At 45.4% G+C, this 15,126-nt stretch overlaps 1 protein-coding gene across 1 annotated transcript in view; it reads left to right on the top strand.

The window, feature by feature from the left end:
- Positions 1–11,311, top strand: part of AP5B1 (adaptor related protein complex 5 subunit beta 1) — a 37,658-nt gene extending 26,347 nt beyond the window's left edge. Inside the window, exon 3 of the mRNA XM_083162782.1 lies at positions 8,041–11,311. Within this exon, the coding sequence (XP_083018908.1) occupies positions 8,041–10,668 (2,628 nt within the window). The 3' untranslated portion in view covers positions 10,669–11,311. The remainder of the gene's footprint in view (positions 1–8,040) is intronic.
- The last annotated feature ends 3,815 nt before the right edge of the window (positions 11,312–15,126 follow it).

The following is a 15,126-nucleotide window of genomic DNA, read 5'->3' as shown; positions in this document are numbered from 1 at the left end:
CCTGCCTGGCCCAAGTACCCCGCCGCATGAAGCACTACCTCAGCGCAATGCCCAGCACCGCCGGCCGCCAGAAAAGGGAGAAGGAGCACCTTGCGCCAGGATCCAAGATGGCGCAGGATGCCACATCCTGCAGAGCCACTCCAGCGTCTCCCTCCTCAGCCACTAAAGAGACATTGCTCTCCAGCGCTCTGAGCTCCCCCTCAGAAGACACCACGCACCACTACAGTGAGTTCGGATCCCCAGACCTCCTCTTGCCGCCTCTGACCTCCCCTGTCACTTACCATGGTATCAGCCTTAAGAGCTGCCATATGACCCCTTTTAAAGGAACAGACAACGGATATTAACAGGCAAATTGCACAATTACAACAGAGAGTCCAAAATAGGGAACAGACTGTGGGTGCAAATTTTGCTGACATACAGATGGAGCCCCTGCCATCCTTGGCCGGGGCTCGCCAGACCCTCCCCGCTGGCGAGCGCCGGCGGCAGGGGCTACACTGAACTGGGACGCGTGTGCGTCTCACACGCACGTGCATCCCAGTCTCTCGGCTGGGACGCTGCATGTCCTGCCCATCTCCGCTTCAGGGAGACGGGCAGGGTTAGGGGGGAGCTTGAGGCGGCCAGGGTGGCGGCAGGGACTGGAGGCAGGCTCCGTTGCCCAGGAGGCGTGTGAGCATCTCGTGCGCACGCCCCCTGGCGGGGCTGGCGTTAGAAACGCCAGCCCTGCAAAGATGAAGCCAGCCCCATCTGTAGCTGACTTAAAGACTCCCTGCAGACTGCCCAGAAAGAAATCACTTATCTGCATAACAAGGTCCAGGACCTTGAAAATCATTCCAGCAGATGTAGCCTGCGTATAGGTTTACCTGAGGCGGTCAGGGGTCAGGATCTATTTGACTTTATTCGGGTGACCCTCCATGAGCTGCTCCAGATTTCAGACAGGTGCGATGACCTAATTAGGTTAGGCTCCATTCGGCCACAAGATGGTGCCAGACCGGGGGCTGTGATTTTCAAACCTCTGAACTTCCTCGATAAAAAACTCCTGTGGTCTGCCTCCAGAAAACTCCAGGACCTTACATGGCAGGGTCACAAGATCCTGCTATTTCAGAACTTTTCCGCAGAGTTACCTAAGGCTCGCAGCGACTTTGCCCCTATGTGCGCCAAACTTATTAGGGATGGGACCAAATTCGCCATACTATACCCTACCAGGATTCTTATCTTCAAGAGCAATACCTTTAAAGATTTTACCTCCCACCTTGAGGCTGAGGCTTACCTTCAAGACGATGCAGCGTCTGCTCGCTCGGCCCAGGACTGGGCTGACGATCCGATACTGCCTCTCCCCTTTTTGATCCAGCCTGGTGAACTTTCCTTCTACATTACTGTTGCTGGTCCCCTCCTATTACAGCCAAACCCTCCCGATGCCCACACCTTTCTTTAGCCGGATGTGCGCCCGCTACATGCCACCCTACCCTGACCAGGGACTTGGACTCCACCTTCCCCACCCCCCTCTTTTTTCTCCCAATCTTGCCATTATGCCCTTTCATTGTGCCAGGATACTCTATTCTGATAAATGCAACTGTTTATTTTTTGTTATTGAATATGTGATTTACTGTCCCTCTCCCTTCTTCTTAATCTCTACCTCTCCCACCCCGCCCCCTTTATTTCTAGAACTCCGACGCCTGTGGTGGGCGGCGAAATGCTTAGTTTGTTAGTTATTTATGTTATATATTTGTTGCGTGTGTGGGGGTGACGCCTAGGTGGAGGAGTCGCTCTCGACCCCCCATCCCTTCACTGAACTTCTCTGCTTACAATCGCAGATGTTCAGCCTCTCCATTTGGAAGTCTGTTTTTCAAAGTTTCCCCCACCCCCTCCCTTTTCCCTTATTCCTCCAGCTTGCAGCTCTGATGTACTAACCATGTTGATAAAAATGTCCTTATCATATGTGGTTCATTTTAGCCCACTTCCACTCCTTCCATATGTCCACTTTGACAATTGGTAGCTGGAATGTGGATGGAATAAACTCTCCTCAGAAGAGGAAACACGTTTTGCTGTATCTTCACAAACTACATGTGGATGTTATGTACCTGCAGGAAACCCACCTTACCCAGCCTGAGACAGCTAAATTCCAATGCTCAATTGGCAGGTTTTCTTCTGCCTCCTTCAATTCCCGGGCTCGGGGGGTTGCAATCCTTGCGAGGAGACAGATCCCACTTACAGCTGAGACTCTCCATTCCGACCCGGAAGGTAGATTTACCCTTTGTCGCATCACCCTTGCACAATCTCAATACATAATCTTTAATGTCTATGCTCCCAACACATATACCAGGCAGTTTTTCCTTGACATATTACATCTCACCGCCCTCCTCCATTTACCAATTGTCCTTTGTGGTAATCTCAACTTAATTTCTGATCCTAATCTAGATAAACAAGTCCCCTCGACCAGACCCCTTCCTAGGTTGGAAGTCCTAGTTCTGGTGGCGAGGCTACAACTGCTGATAATCTGGAGGGTGTTTCACCCTACGGAACGTGACTTCACATGCCTTTCCGCCTCCACGGCACCCTCTCCCGTATCGACTACATCCTCCTCTCATCTAGCCTTTTCCCTGCAATACTTTCCTCATTTATAGAACCCATTTCCCTTTCTGACCATGCGGTTATCTGGCTAAAAATATGCCTCTCCCCCGAACGAAGGCCCATTATCACATGGAGATGCCCCTCCTTTCTTCCCACCTCCACCTCCTTGAAGACAGCTGTCCTATTTGCATGGGATGATTATGCAGAACATAATCACTCCACGCCTTTGTCGAACCCACTCCTCTTCTGGCAGGCCTCTAAGGCCACTATTAGAGGAGCTATAATATCACACACCCCATTACAAAATAAATCCATTGCCCAAGATTTTGCCCAGGCCCAAGCTTCCTGTCAACCAAATATATCTTATTTAAAGATTCCCCCTCCACAGCCACCTAACTGGAATATCAACAGGCCAAATCCTCATTTGAGGGTCTGAAGACTGGCTAGGCCACTCAAGGATGTTTAAAATGCTTCTTACAGAGCCACTCCTTAGTTGCCCAGGCAGTGTGTTTGGTGTGATTGTCATGCTGGAAGACCTATTATTGCTTCTGCGTGGGTTTCTAAGGCTATGATTGTATGGGCAAATGCTATGTGTGCAATGGTAGATTCAGACCCAGGGGTCTTAATTCTGGCTGAAAAACTAAAGGCTGCGGCAGAGTATAATTTAGAGGCTGGAGAAGAGGCGCTCAAAATGGCTTCCAGAGTTTCTGCGGTCTCTGTGAATGCTAGGAGAGTTCTGTGACTCAAGGCCTGGGAGGCGGACAATGAGTCCAAAAAGTCCTTAGAAGCAATGGTTTTTAAAGGAAACCGTCTGTTTGGTTCCGAATTGGAGGACATTATTAAACAGGCTACAGGGGGGGGGGGGGTAGTAATTTTCTGCCTGCCCTTACCATTAAACAGAACTCAAGATTCTCGGCCTTTTCGCTCATCCTTTTGTCCCTTTCTTTAAAGGACTATCCTACAGAGGAAAATTCCAGTCAGGAAAGGGGAAGGCCCCACTATCCCGCTTTGGTGCTTTCAATAAGAAACAGAGTGCCAAAGGTGAAGAAAAATCCTCAGCATGACAACCCGGAGACTCCCCTATCTGCAATATCGGGACACTTGGGCCTTATTGGAATAGGATCCTTGGGTCCTTGATGTAGTTTCTCTCGGATACAAGATAAACTTGAGAGATTTATCACCAAAAAGGTTCTTACCTACACCATTACCAAAAGAGGCACGTCTCAGAAAAGCCCTTTTGGGGGCTACTCAGTCTTTTCAAGAAAAATGTGTGGTGGTCCCTGTACTGCAGCAGGAGAGAAAGAAGGGTTTTTACTCCATTCTTTTCCTAGTACCCAAACCAGAGGATCTTTCTGAAGTCTTTAAATCTTCACCTGTGGGTGGATCATTTCTAAATGGAGTCCCTGAGGTCGGTTCTATTGAGCCTGGACCAAGGAGAATTTAACCAAGGAGAATTTAATATGGACCTTTAAGAATCCAGTTGGACAATGCCACGGCGGTGGCATACTTGAATGATCAAGGGGGCACACGCAGCAAGATGGCAATGCTGGAAGTGTCACAGATACTGATATGGGCAGAAAAGAATGTTCCGACCTTGTCGGCAGTGTTCATTCCAGGAGTACAGAACATGGAAACAGACTTCTTAAGCATAGAGGAGCTTCTGGAAGGAGAATGGGCGCTGAATCCACAGGTGTTCCAGGAGATTGTGGCTCGTTGGGGCCTCCCGGAGGTGGACTTAATGGCGTACAGATTCAATCATCAAGTGCCAAGGTTCTTTTCCAGGACCAGAGATCCACTGGCCACAGCAGTGGATGCTATGATGGTGCCTTGGACAGGGAGACTGGCATACATCTTTCCTCCTTTTCCTATGATTGCCAGGGTACTGAAGAGAGTCAAGTCGCAGGGGATTGCAGTCATAATGTTAGCGCCGGATTGGCCAAGGAGATCTTGGTACTCCAGCCTTCAGAGACTGTCAGTAGAGTCGTGGCATCTACCTCTGCGACCAGACCTTCTAAGACTAGGCCCGTTCTTTCATCAGGATATAGCTCGGCTAACTTTGACGGGCTGGCTATTGAAACTGCCATCTTAAAGAAGAAAGGATTTTCAGAGGCGGTGATAAGTACTAGGATTAAGGCTAGGAAGCCGGTGTCTTCAGCAAATTATTATAGGGTCTGGAAGACTTATATTCGATGGTGTGAGCGGCAAAAGGATCACACTGCTAGATTCAAGTTGTCTAAGTTGCTTAAATTCCAACAGGGCGGTTTTTCTTCAGGACTGAGTCTTCAGTCTCTTAGAGTGGCTATTATTCCTGCAAGGGGTTACCAGATTAAAACCTCCATACAAACAACCAGTAGCACCATGGGATTTGTCTTTGGTGCTGGCAGGTCTTCAAAAACCTCAGTTTGAACCGTTAAGGTCGGCTGACCTAACATTTCTTACTTGGAAATTAACCGCTGGCGGTGCTGGTGCCGGAGGATGTGGGGGTGGTGGCGACTCCATACATTGCATCAGAGTTTGCAAGCACTGCATAATTTGTGCCTGATCCTGCTCTTTCTTATTCACCCTGGTCAATAGATGTTCCAGGAGCTCCTTAGGAGACGGACCACTAGCTGGATCCATATTCCAATGGGCCAAAGTATTCTGTCACAATCACCGAAGGGTAGCTCTGCTGACTCAGGAATTGGCTAGACCTGACACAGGGGCACGGAGTCTAACCGTGCCGGGGTTTTTCTGCCAGTGACCCCTCCAATTGGGATTTGGGATTTCGCGGCGCCCGAAACATCGGTCGCGGCCCCCTGGTCAGGTTTCCTGAATGAGAAGGTAGAAGCTTCCAGAATATGGGAGAGTGGTCATCTAGCCGGGTCAGTAACAATCGAGCAGATGCAGTACCAAGGAATGAGGCAATCAGGTAGTCGGAATCAGGCCGGGTCAGTAACAGTCAAACAGGTACGGTACCAAAGGATGCAGCAAACAGATAGTCAGAGCCAGGCCGGGTCAGTACATGAGGAAGCATGGAAGAAGTACACAGGGATTAAACATAAGAATGGTTAGGAACTAGCACGGGTCAGCAACTATGTTATCTAGTTTTACACACACCGAACACTGGAGTAGGCAAAGGTGAACCTCTACTCTGGCCAGGCTTGCCTGTCAGGGACTTCTTTTATCCCTGCAGCCTGGCTACCTAATTCCTGCCTGTACCTTTAAATTCTAGCTAGAGCGGCGCGCGCACACCTAGTGAGCGTGCGACCGCCAACCCGGAAGCTGCACACCTACTGTCCCCGTCGGCGCTGCAGGAGGACCTCTGCCACCGACGGGGAATAAGCTGCCCCGCCAGCCGACCCCTGGACTCCCGGTAACAGCCCTGCCGCCCGCACCATACACGCCCCCGGACCCGGTAAGAGACTCCCGCGGTCCGGGAGTTGGTGACAAACCCCCTGAGGGGTCCAGGAAGAGGGACAAATCAAAGAATTCGGATGTCGTTTGCGCATTTATGTGGACATAGTTAAGGATGGCCTGCTTCAAAACAGACCATTGCTAGGTGGCTTAGATCAGTAATTGCTTTTGCATATACTAAAGTTGGTAGGCCAGTACCTGCCAGGATAAACGCACATACCACCAGGTCGGTTGCTGCCTCTTGGGCGGTGCGCCATGAGGCTACAGCTGAGCAAGTATGCAGGGCTGCCACTTGGTCATCTGTTCACACTTTTACCGAATTCTATAGGTTCCATGAGTTCGCGTCGGAGGACGCATCATTCGGGCGAGCAGTGATTAGTACTGCAAACCTGAGCGTACCCTCCCAAAGGACCAGCTCTTGACCGGCCCAATGTAAAGCTGTGTCACCAGGACCATTGAAAGAGAAAAGGGGATTTTTGTAAGAACTTACCGTTCAAATACCTTTCTCTGATATGGTCCTCGTGACACAGCGACATTTTTCGACATTACAGTATTTCACAGACTGCAAAGACAGCTCGGAGGTTGCTTTACTGTATTATTGGCCGCAAACTTGTTTACACACGTCGACCCAAAAAGTGACATGATATGTGAGCTGCAATGTATGCACACATACTCTCAAGGAGAAAACCCAGAAGCCTGGCCCTTCATTTTCTATAGTGTTCATTCTAGCACCCCCCATATTTGAAAAGCCATGTAGTTCCTCTTCCCTGCCTGGGGTGTCACTGTCTGCTGTGGTGTTTCTAGCACAGGTCTGGTTTGCATATCAGTGATGATATACAGACCAGAAGTGCTAGAAGCACTGTGCTAGAAGCACTACACCAGACAGCGACACCCCAGGCAGGGAAGAGGAACTACATGGCTTTTCAAATATGGCGGGTCCTAGAATGAACACTATTCTACATATCATTCTAGTAACTTGCATCCCTGGGGAGCAAACGATGTCCGTGCTTATACTGCCAAAATATTAATTGTAGGGATCTTTAAAAAAAAAAAGAAAAACCTTATTAAATTAGCGTTATTCTCTTGTTTCTGTATCCATAGATGTTTCAGCAAATGCCTGGAAATCAGACACTTGGGGCCAAATGTAAGAGGGTGTGAGAATCAGAAAGTGAGAGTTTTTTGGATAATTTTCCTATTTATTTTTTTTAAGCGGTAATCCATTACATGACAAAATCAACCTGGTTTTGTGCCACTTCTCCCAAAATCTCTAACTTTCTGATTCATTTGACCTTAGATTTGTAATGAACAGATGGCAGATTTTAAGCCATACTTGGAATGGTACTTCTATAGGGATCAGTATGAAATCCCAACGGTCGAAATACCGCCGCCGCAATGCCAACACAGTGCTGCGCATGCCACACAGCGGGCCTGGTGCCTCGCTATGCTCGGCACACTATTTTATTCTCCCTCTATGGGTGTCGTAGACACCCATAGAGGGACAAAGTGCTGGCATTGCAGCGGTCGGGATTCCGGCGTCTGTATTTCGTCCGTCGGGACTCCGACCGCCGGGATTTTGACCGCATCCACTTCTATAATTTAACCAGGAAAGTCATATGAATTTGACAGTGATCATGTCGACACCAGAAGGTCCACATTCATGATGTATACAATATATATATGTATGTATGTATGTATGTATGTATGCGTGTCGACATTGGCACAATGTGGACATTTGGGTTAGTGCTAGCGAGAGGGTTAAATTAACCTGAAAAAGATAGTTTCAACATGGTCAATGTAGACATCATGAACTTGTAGCCATATGACCATAAGGATAGCTCCATTTTTAGGCTCTACATTCCTCCCTCATTCTCCATCTCTACTGTCATGTGTCAGTGCTCCACCCTTTCTAGGCAAGGTAAACAAACAAACACAATAATTCAAAGAATAGTTTGTCAGTTGTTACCTGCAATAAATATGGGATACGGGCTCTCTTGTAATAATAATAGTTTTGTTTTTTTAATTTATATTTGTGTTCTTGTTTAGCTTGCATATTTTAAACATATTTTTTTTTTCTTTCAGATTTTGATGCTGAATCTACTTATAGAATTTCCTACATTCCTATGCCCAGACAAGACAGCAGGCGAGATTACCACAGAGATTCTTATAAATATATTTCAACAGATGTCAACTTCCATCAAAAGTATAACTTTAAAATGCCAACTTCTGCTCGCAGTTGAAACCATTTTGATTACAACGGATAATTTCAATTGGAATTGCAAAGTAGCACAAGAGTTTGCTTCTCTGCTAATGCACATAATATCGGACATTAATGACAAGAAGCAAGGCACAGCCAACAGGCCCTTGCGTGTTACAGCGTGTGAATGTCTGCGAGAATTGGAAAATTGCTACCCTGGGCTTCTATCTCAGAGGGTGGAACAGTTATATTCAATGCAACAACAAGAGATTACAAGTGCTCATCAGTCTTACACATTACTCTATAGCTTAACATTAAAGAATGCAATTCAGCTCTTGGCACAAAAAGAGGGTCCATCTCAGGGAACTCTTAAACAAATGCTTATGAGCAATGGTAGTTTTGTATGGAATGCTACCAAAGACATGAGGGAACTACAGCCTGCATCAGGAGAACAGCTTTTCCTGCTCCCATCCAACAACGAGACAAAAGAATTAAAATCTATCTTGGCTTTATTATTAGAGGACTCCTATCTATTCACAGCTGTGTGCCAAAACACTCTGTTTTGGCAAATAATACAGATTGTGGCCCTAGTTCGCACCATATCACCTGTGATTTTTAAATCACAGCTTGTACGCTTATTTGGAACAAAGGATATATCATGTTTTCACAGTATTCTTCAAATGAAAGCTGTGTTTACAGACAGTCTATTCACAGCTGAGGATGAACACTTCCTCCTTCAGAGGCTGGTGGGGATGACGCAGCACCCACTTCTCTGCACACCAGTCAAACTATTCTACATGGACTGTCTGTTACATTTTCCAGAGAACAGGCCTCTTAATTCCAACCCTGGTGAGAACTTGCCCGTTCTACTCACTGTCCAAATGACATCGTCTTTGTTTCCCAACATTTTCAACGACTGCAGCACAATGCTCTGCAGGCAGAACTTATTAAGCATGGTTTACCTGGAAAATGAGGGATTTCATGCTGAGAGGGGCATTGGATACCTGTTTGAACATCTATTGTCCCTGTATAGTATGGTTGAAAAAAATGCGGACAGAGAGGTCACTGCTACTTTTTTTCGCTCTGTATATTTGTTTGTTCAGTACTTTCATTTTTGTGAGCAGCATATGGATAATCTAACAGGAAGCCTTTTAGATTTATATCAGCACAACAGTTGTTTGGCCCCTTATTTTATTAACCTAATTAATCAGACACAATCTTTGCTTGAATTTCAGGCTTGGCCAATCTCCTTGTCAAAGGCATTACAAAGGCAAATTGTTAATCTTCGTATGGACAGGTTGAGCATGAAGTTCCTTCAGTGGCATCTCAAGATTCTATCAAGAGTAGCCCAAGAGAATACAATTCCCCAGAGAAGTACAGTAGAGTTCTTGAAGCATGTTGTGTTTCATTATGATCTATGTAAAAAAGGAGACTGGAGTTTGGGTAATGCACTCCTATCTGTGTGTAAGTATGTGCTTCAACATGAACATCTTGATATTGTATTCATGGACTTGGCAAACCTCTTACAATATCTTATGCATCATTTTGAAGACATCGATATCAAAGACCATTCACGTTTATATTACATTCTCCTTTCTAATGTGTCCAGTGAAAAGCTTTGGAAAATTCTAAACATGTCTCCCACAAGTGGTCAGATGAAAGCCAGATCTTTGTCTTCAATTATGACAGAAAGTGAAAATTTCTCCACCTTATTGACTATTCACAACACAGAAGAACCAGTTCTCCAGTTGTGTCCAGTTCTCGATAATGCAAGTGTTATCTCGCCTAATGCAGAGGTATCTACAGAGGAAAGTGCAATAACGGAATACTCTCTTCAAGACCACTATCGGCAACTTGCTGACCATCGTAACTTTTTGCTTACATTAAAGTACCATTTGATTTTTAGAGGAGACATTGAAGAAAAGTACCACAAGTTGCTCTGTATTGTACTTCAGTTTGATCTAACAGACAGCCATTATGAACCAATAGGTGACATAAATGTTCCATGCCTGTACACTGATCGAAATCCACCTGTTGTCACAATTAATTTGGTTCCAAGGGAACCCTGTCCATCTTCCCTGTTGGTGAGTGCCACATACAGTACTCAGGATGGACTAACTTATCATACAAAGCTTGATCCCCTAAAAATAACATTCCCAGACCTTTTTGTCCCATTGCCTGCTTCTTCCCCACTTGGTGTTCGGTACCATCTGTTTGGCAAGCTCTGGGATGCCTTGAAGCCAGATGAGCAGAACCAATGTGTAGAGAGCATATTTTGCTATAAGATGTCAGAATCCTTTCTTCATAATATTGTGCAGTCTCATTTCTCCAGATTTCTGGTCTCTTATCATGATCATGGATACAAAATTGGTATTCTTCTACCGCCCCAGTTTCATATATTAATGCAGGCTTGCATTTCTAAAGACAGTGCTCACTTTGAGATTAGAACTGATAACTGGAAGTTACTGCTGCATCTAAATACTCACCTCTTCGATGTGTCCTGTAATGATTAAAATGATTGCTTTGAATGTTACATGTGTGTAAATATACTGACTATTCAGAGTTGTTTAAAATTCTGATCTATAGGAAAATATGATAATAAATGTGACGCACTTGATCAAGGAGGGGACAACACATTTAGTAAATCTATTTTTCAGTAAAATGTGTGCTAGTTATTCTAATTATGAAATCTGTATCAAGAAATGCAAAATGTATATAATTATTAGCAAGTATATCTAACCATTAATTTCCTATTGATTTCACCCTTACATCTATTCTTATGCTATGTGACCTTTGGTAGAAAGCAGTAGATCATTGAGGTCCTGAGCTATACATAAGACGGCACAGTGCTGAGGTTGAGCATAGAAAAAGAACTTCGCTTATAATATTCATTGAAGAAATTACCAGCAAAAATGTTGCTATATTGTTTGTGTTTGATATATTTCCTTTGTATAGCTTTTCTCAATGAAAGCATTATCATTTTATTATTCAAATAATTTTATATTCTAAAACCTTGTAAATTTGCAGAATGGTACACTTGTTTTGCATGTTATTTTTATCAGATGACTGATCTATAAAGTGATTTTATGTCTTAAACTTCTTTATAAATCTTATTGTATACAGTACCATGCAAAATGTATAGGTTTTAGGGTAAAGGCATATTTCACTTTTTCCTTTTCATACATCAGTATGTCATGCACCAAAAAATAATTGTGGTCAAAGCTCCACGGTTAAGGATAGTTGAAGTTAAATGTAATTAATGGTGACTTGTACAATTTTTTAAAAATATTTCCAAGTGGAAGCTCCCGATTCTTTATCTTCCTGGACACAGAGGTTCTGTAAATAATGGAATGTGGAGGCTACTCCGTGAGCTAGCCAGGGCCGGATTTGCCACTAGGCACATGAGGCCCGGGCCTAGGGGTGGCTTATGTTAAGGTCGATAGCCAGCAGGGTCATTTTATGGGGGAGGGGGGGGGGCGAACTGTGCGGAGGGCCGCGCGGCTCATCATCCCACAGCAGCAGCAGCATCCCGCCGGTCTACATCACGTCATCGGCTGCGGTGCTGCTTTCTCCTGAGTTCTCAGTGCTGCCGGAATCTCCGGGCTAGGCAGAGTTCCCCAAGTGTCCGCATGGGCACACTTTGGGCTGCAGCGCCCTCCCTCAGCCCTGTTAGGGTGTGTTACCCGGCTCCTAGCTCCCGCCACCACCGTTATTGCTGCCACTGCTGCCCGGGTATCTCAGCCCTCTCCTTGTCCACCAATGACTGGTGCTGGGGAGGAGGAGCGTGGTGTCCGTGCTGCTGGTGCCCACCACCACGCTATTGCTGCCTGGATGTTTCAGCCATCTCTCTGCCTGCCGGTGACTGTGGAGGAGGTGCGCGGTGTCTGGGCTGCTGGTGCCCACCACCACTGCCACCCGGGTGTCATAGCCCTCTCCCTGCCCGCCAGTGACTGCTGAGGAGGAGGAGGAGTGCGGTGGCCTGGACAAGTGGAAGAGGTAACTCCGGAAAACAGCCCTCTTGTTCTCCCTCCTATTTTAAAAATTCCAAAAGGGTCCTCCCTCCAGGTCCAGAGGACGGCCAAAAATGTGGTGCCTATGGGTGGCCTGACCCCTAAATCAGGCCCTGGAGCTAGCAGCTGGAGTAGATTCATAACTGCAAGTATGTTGTATACAATAAAAATGACCACACAGTAATATCTCAGGTGCTAGAGTGGGCAGTGCTCCAGATATATTATATGTATATCAGCAGCCGATAGGGGGTCGGCCATCCTCCAAAAAGCAAAATAAAATTTAAAACAATCCAGATGGTGCTTAATATGATATAAAACAGGTATTTAAATAATAATAATGACCCCAAGTGTGCCCCAAATGGTTGAGCGGCTACTCTATAAATCCCCCCTGTTAGTGGGAGATAAGAAGAAGGTAGAAAAGGAATAAATAGAGAGCGCTATTGATATCCACCATCATATAGGTTTTCACCAATAGTTTGGACAAATATGGAGAAATGTACACAACTGATGAGAATACAATTTGGGTTTTTATTACAAATTCATTAAAATCTTGTGATCCACATCTGTTAGTTCAATTCAAGATAATACAAGGTAAGACCCAACCCTATGCGTTTCTTCTTATAAAGACTTCATCAGGAGTTAAGCAGACCGGTAACAAATCGAAAGTGTAATGCAAAATGATCCTTTAAATAGATTTTCAAATATCCAATGATCGACAATGAGCTGATGTGTCTTATCAATGTCCATATAAGATTAAACCGATAGATAATAAGTGAAGTGCGCAGTTTACGTACTGTGTCCGTAAACCTATAACCTTTTATTCCTAGCTACGGACGAACAAAGCGTAGCGAACTTTGTCCGTGTATAAAACACGCCATACCGATACCATTAAAGCGGTATCTTTTCGCAGTACTTGGTACTCAAATGTACAGATGGGGCCGGGCTCATCTTTGCAGGGGATGGCGATGGCGTCGCCATCGCCATTCCCTGCTCCCGCGCCATCTGTGTGTCGGAAGGGGACGCGCGCGCACGAGGTGCGCGCGCGTCCCCTTCCGACGGTGCTGCCCTCGGTCGCCCGGTGCCCACACCGGGCGCCCGCACCCCCCCACAGCCTCCTCGGGTCCCCCCAGCCCCCCTCGAGCGGGAGGCGGACAGTATTGCGTCCGCCTCGCCGGCCGGCCGCCCGGATACTGAGACGCGCGTGCGTCTCAGTCAGATGGCGCGCCGTGTTGCTGGCGGATCGCCAGCAGCATGCTGCTGGCGATTCGCCAGCAAGCATAAGGCCTGCGCTATCTGTAAGTACAAAATCAGGTACGGTTTCATTATAAACCTTTCCACTTATTGCGAATAAAAGCTAAGACTGTATAAATTCCGGAAAAAGGGGATAAAGTCCCTGTATCATGTATTTCTGTCCCTAGCGGACAATAGGGGGTTACAGACATATAGAAGCAGATAACAAGATATACAGACTGCTATACAATAAAACATAGGTTCTAAACTAACAGGGGAAAAACAACAGATAAATACAATCAGCCACAATACAGTATTCACATACAGGAATGCAACAGTTACCGTCTCCTCAATAGCGCTGCAGCAAACCTGGTCTGAGCTCACTATATTCTATCCAGAATATATTCCAAGAAGAAGAAAAAGCACAATGAGAGAGCTCTAAGGTTGTGTTTAACCTCTTATAGTGTCCAGTTAGTGGGGGCAGTGAGGGTCTCCATTGGTCAGGAGATCAGGTGTCGCTTTTCTTGGATTGATAAAACACCATACTGATATTAGTGGGAGATCAGAAAGGGGAGAATACAGAGTTGGGGTATATTATCCCTTTTTATTCACTTTGTGTTGTGTGATTTGTGTGTCTAATACTTCGCTACATTTTTTAACAATATAACTAATAAAGGTTACATTTTAAATGAATCATTCTTCAGGTGCATCACCCAGCAACACACCTTTCTCTTTTTTGTAAGCTTACAATCTATAAGGATATAGGAGGGAAACACAAGGACAGGCACCAGTATTGTCATTGGGGGTTACGCTCCTGCTTCTATTGAAGTGTAAAGTTCTATTAAATTATATGAATTTTTAGTCTGTTTTGACTTTAGTAAATATCTGATACAAAATCAGCCAAAAATGGATAGAACATCTAAAATAAACCATTTAGTTTGGGGCGGATTGGGGTGCTCGCACCTCATTCTGGTGGGTGTGGCGAGGGCTGGCGATTGCATTTCCGAGAGCGATTCCATCTGTAAATAATCACTTTAGGACATCCTATTACATGTGTTACTTTACCACACAGTAATAATAGTACTATTGAGCTATCCAATTATAGCACATTTTTACCTTGTGGTAAAGACCAGTCATTGGAGGTATTTTAAACTTGATCGCAGTCGTGTGAATTTGCAAGCTGGATGATAACTGGATGCGCTAGGCCAAACAACAACCATCCAGTGAAGTTCACTACATCTAACAGTTGGAGATCCAAAAGGCTCAGTCTTATGTCCTCTGGGTTTCTCAATCTATACCTCCTCTCTTGGCAAACTAATCAACTCTTTCGGTTTTCAAAATCGTCTGTATGCTGATGATACTCAAATATATATATATATCCTCCCCTGAATTGTCACTATCTGTATTGCTCTATGTCTCTGAATGGCTTTCTGCATTTCATCTTGGATGTCTACTCTCCACCTCAAACTCAACATTTCCAAAACAGAATTATAGTCCCACCAGCCAAGAGTAGTTACCAACCTGATATTTCTATCAATAAATCATACTCTACAAGCTCGCTGCCTAGGGGTCCTCCTTAACTGTGAACTGTGCTTTATTCCTCACATTCACATATACAAAAATCATCCATATCTTACACGAGACACTGCAAAACTGCACTCATTATCTCATGCATTGATTATTGCAATAGCCACCTCACCAGTCTTCCTAAGAAAAGCCTCTTGCCACTAC

The sequence above is a fragment of the Crinia signifera genome, chromosome 19 (assembly GCF_055691185.1).
Source record: "Crinia signifera chromosome 19, ASM5569118v1, whole genome shotgun sequence".
NCBI classification, from domain to species: Eukaryota; Metazoa; Chordata; class Amphibia; order Anura; family Myobatrachidae; genus Crinia; species Crinia signifera.
The sequence above is the reverse complement of the archived record's forward strand: the minus strand, read 5'-3'. Positions and strand labels throughout refer to the sequence as shown.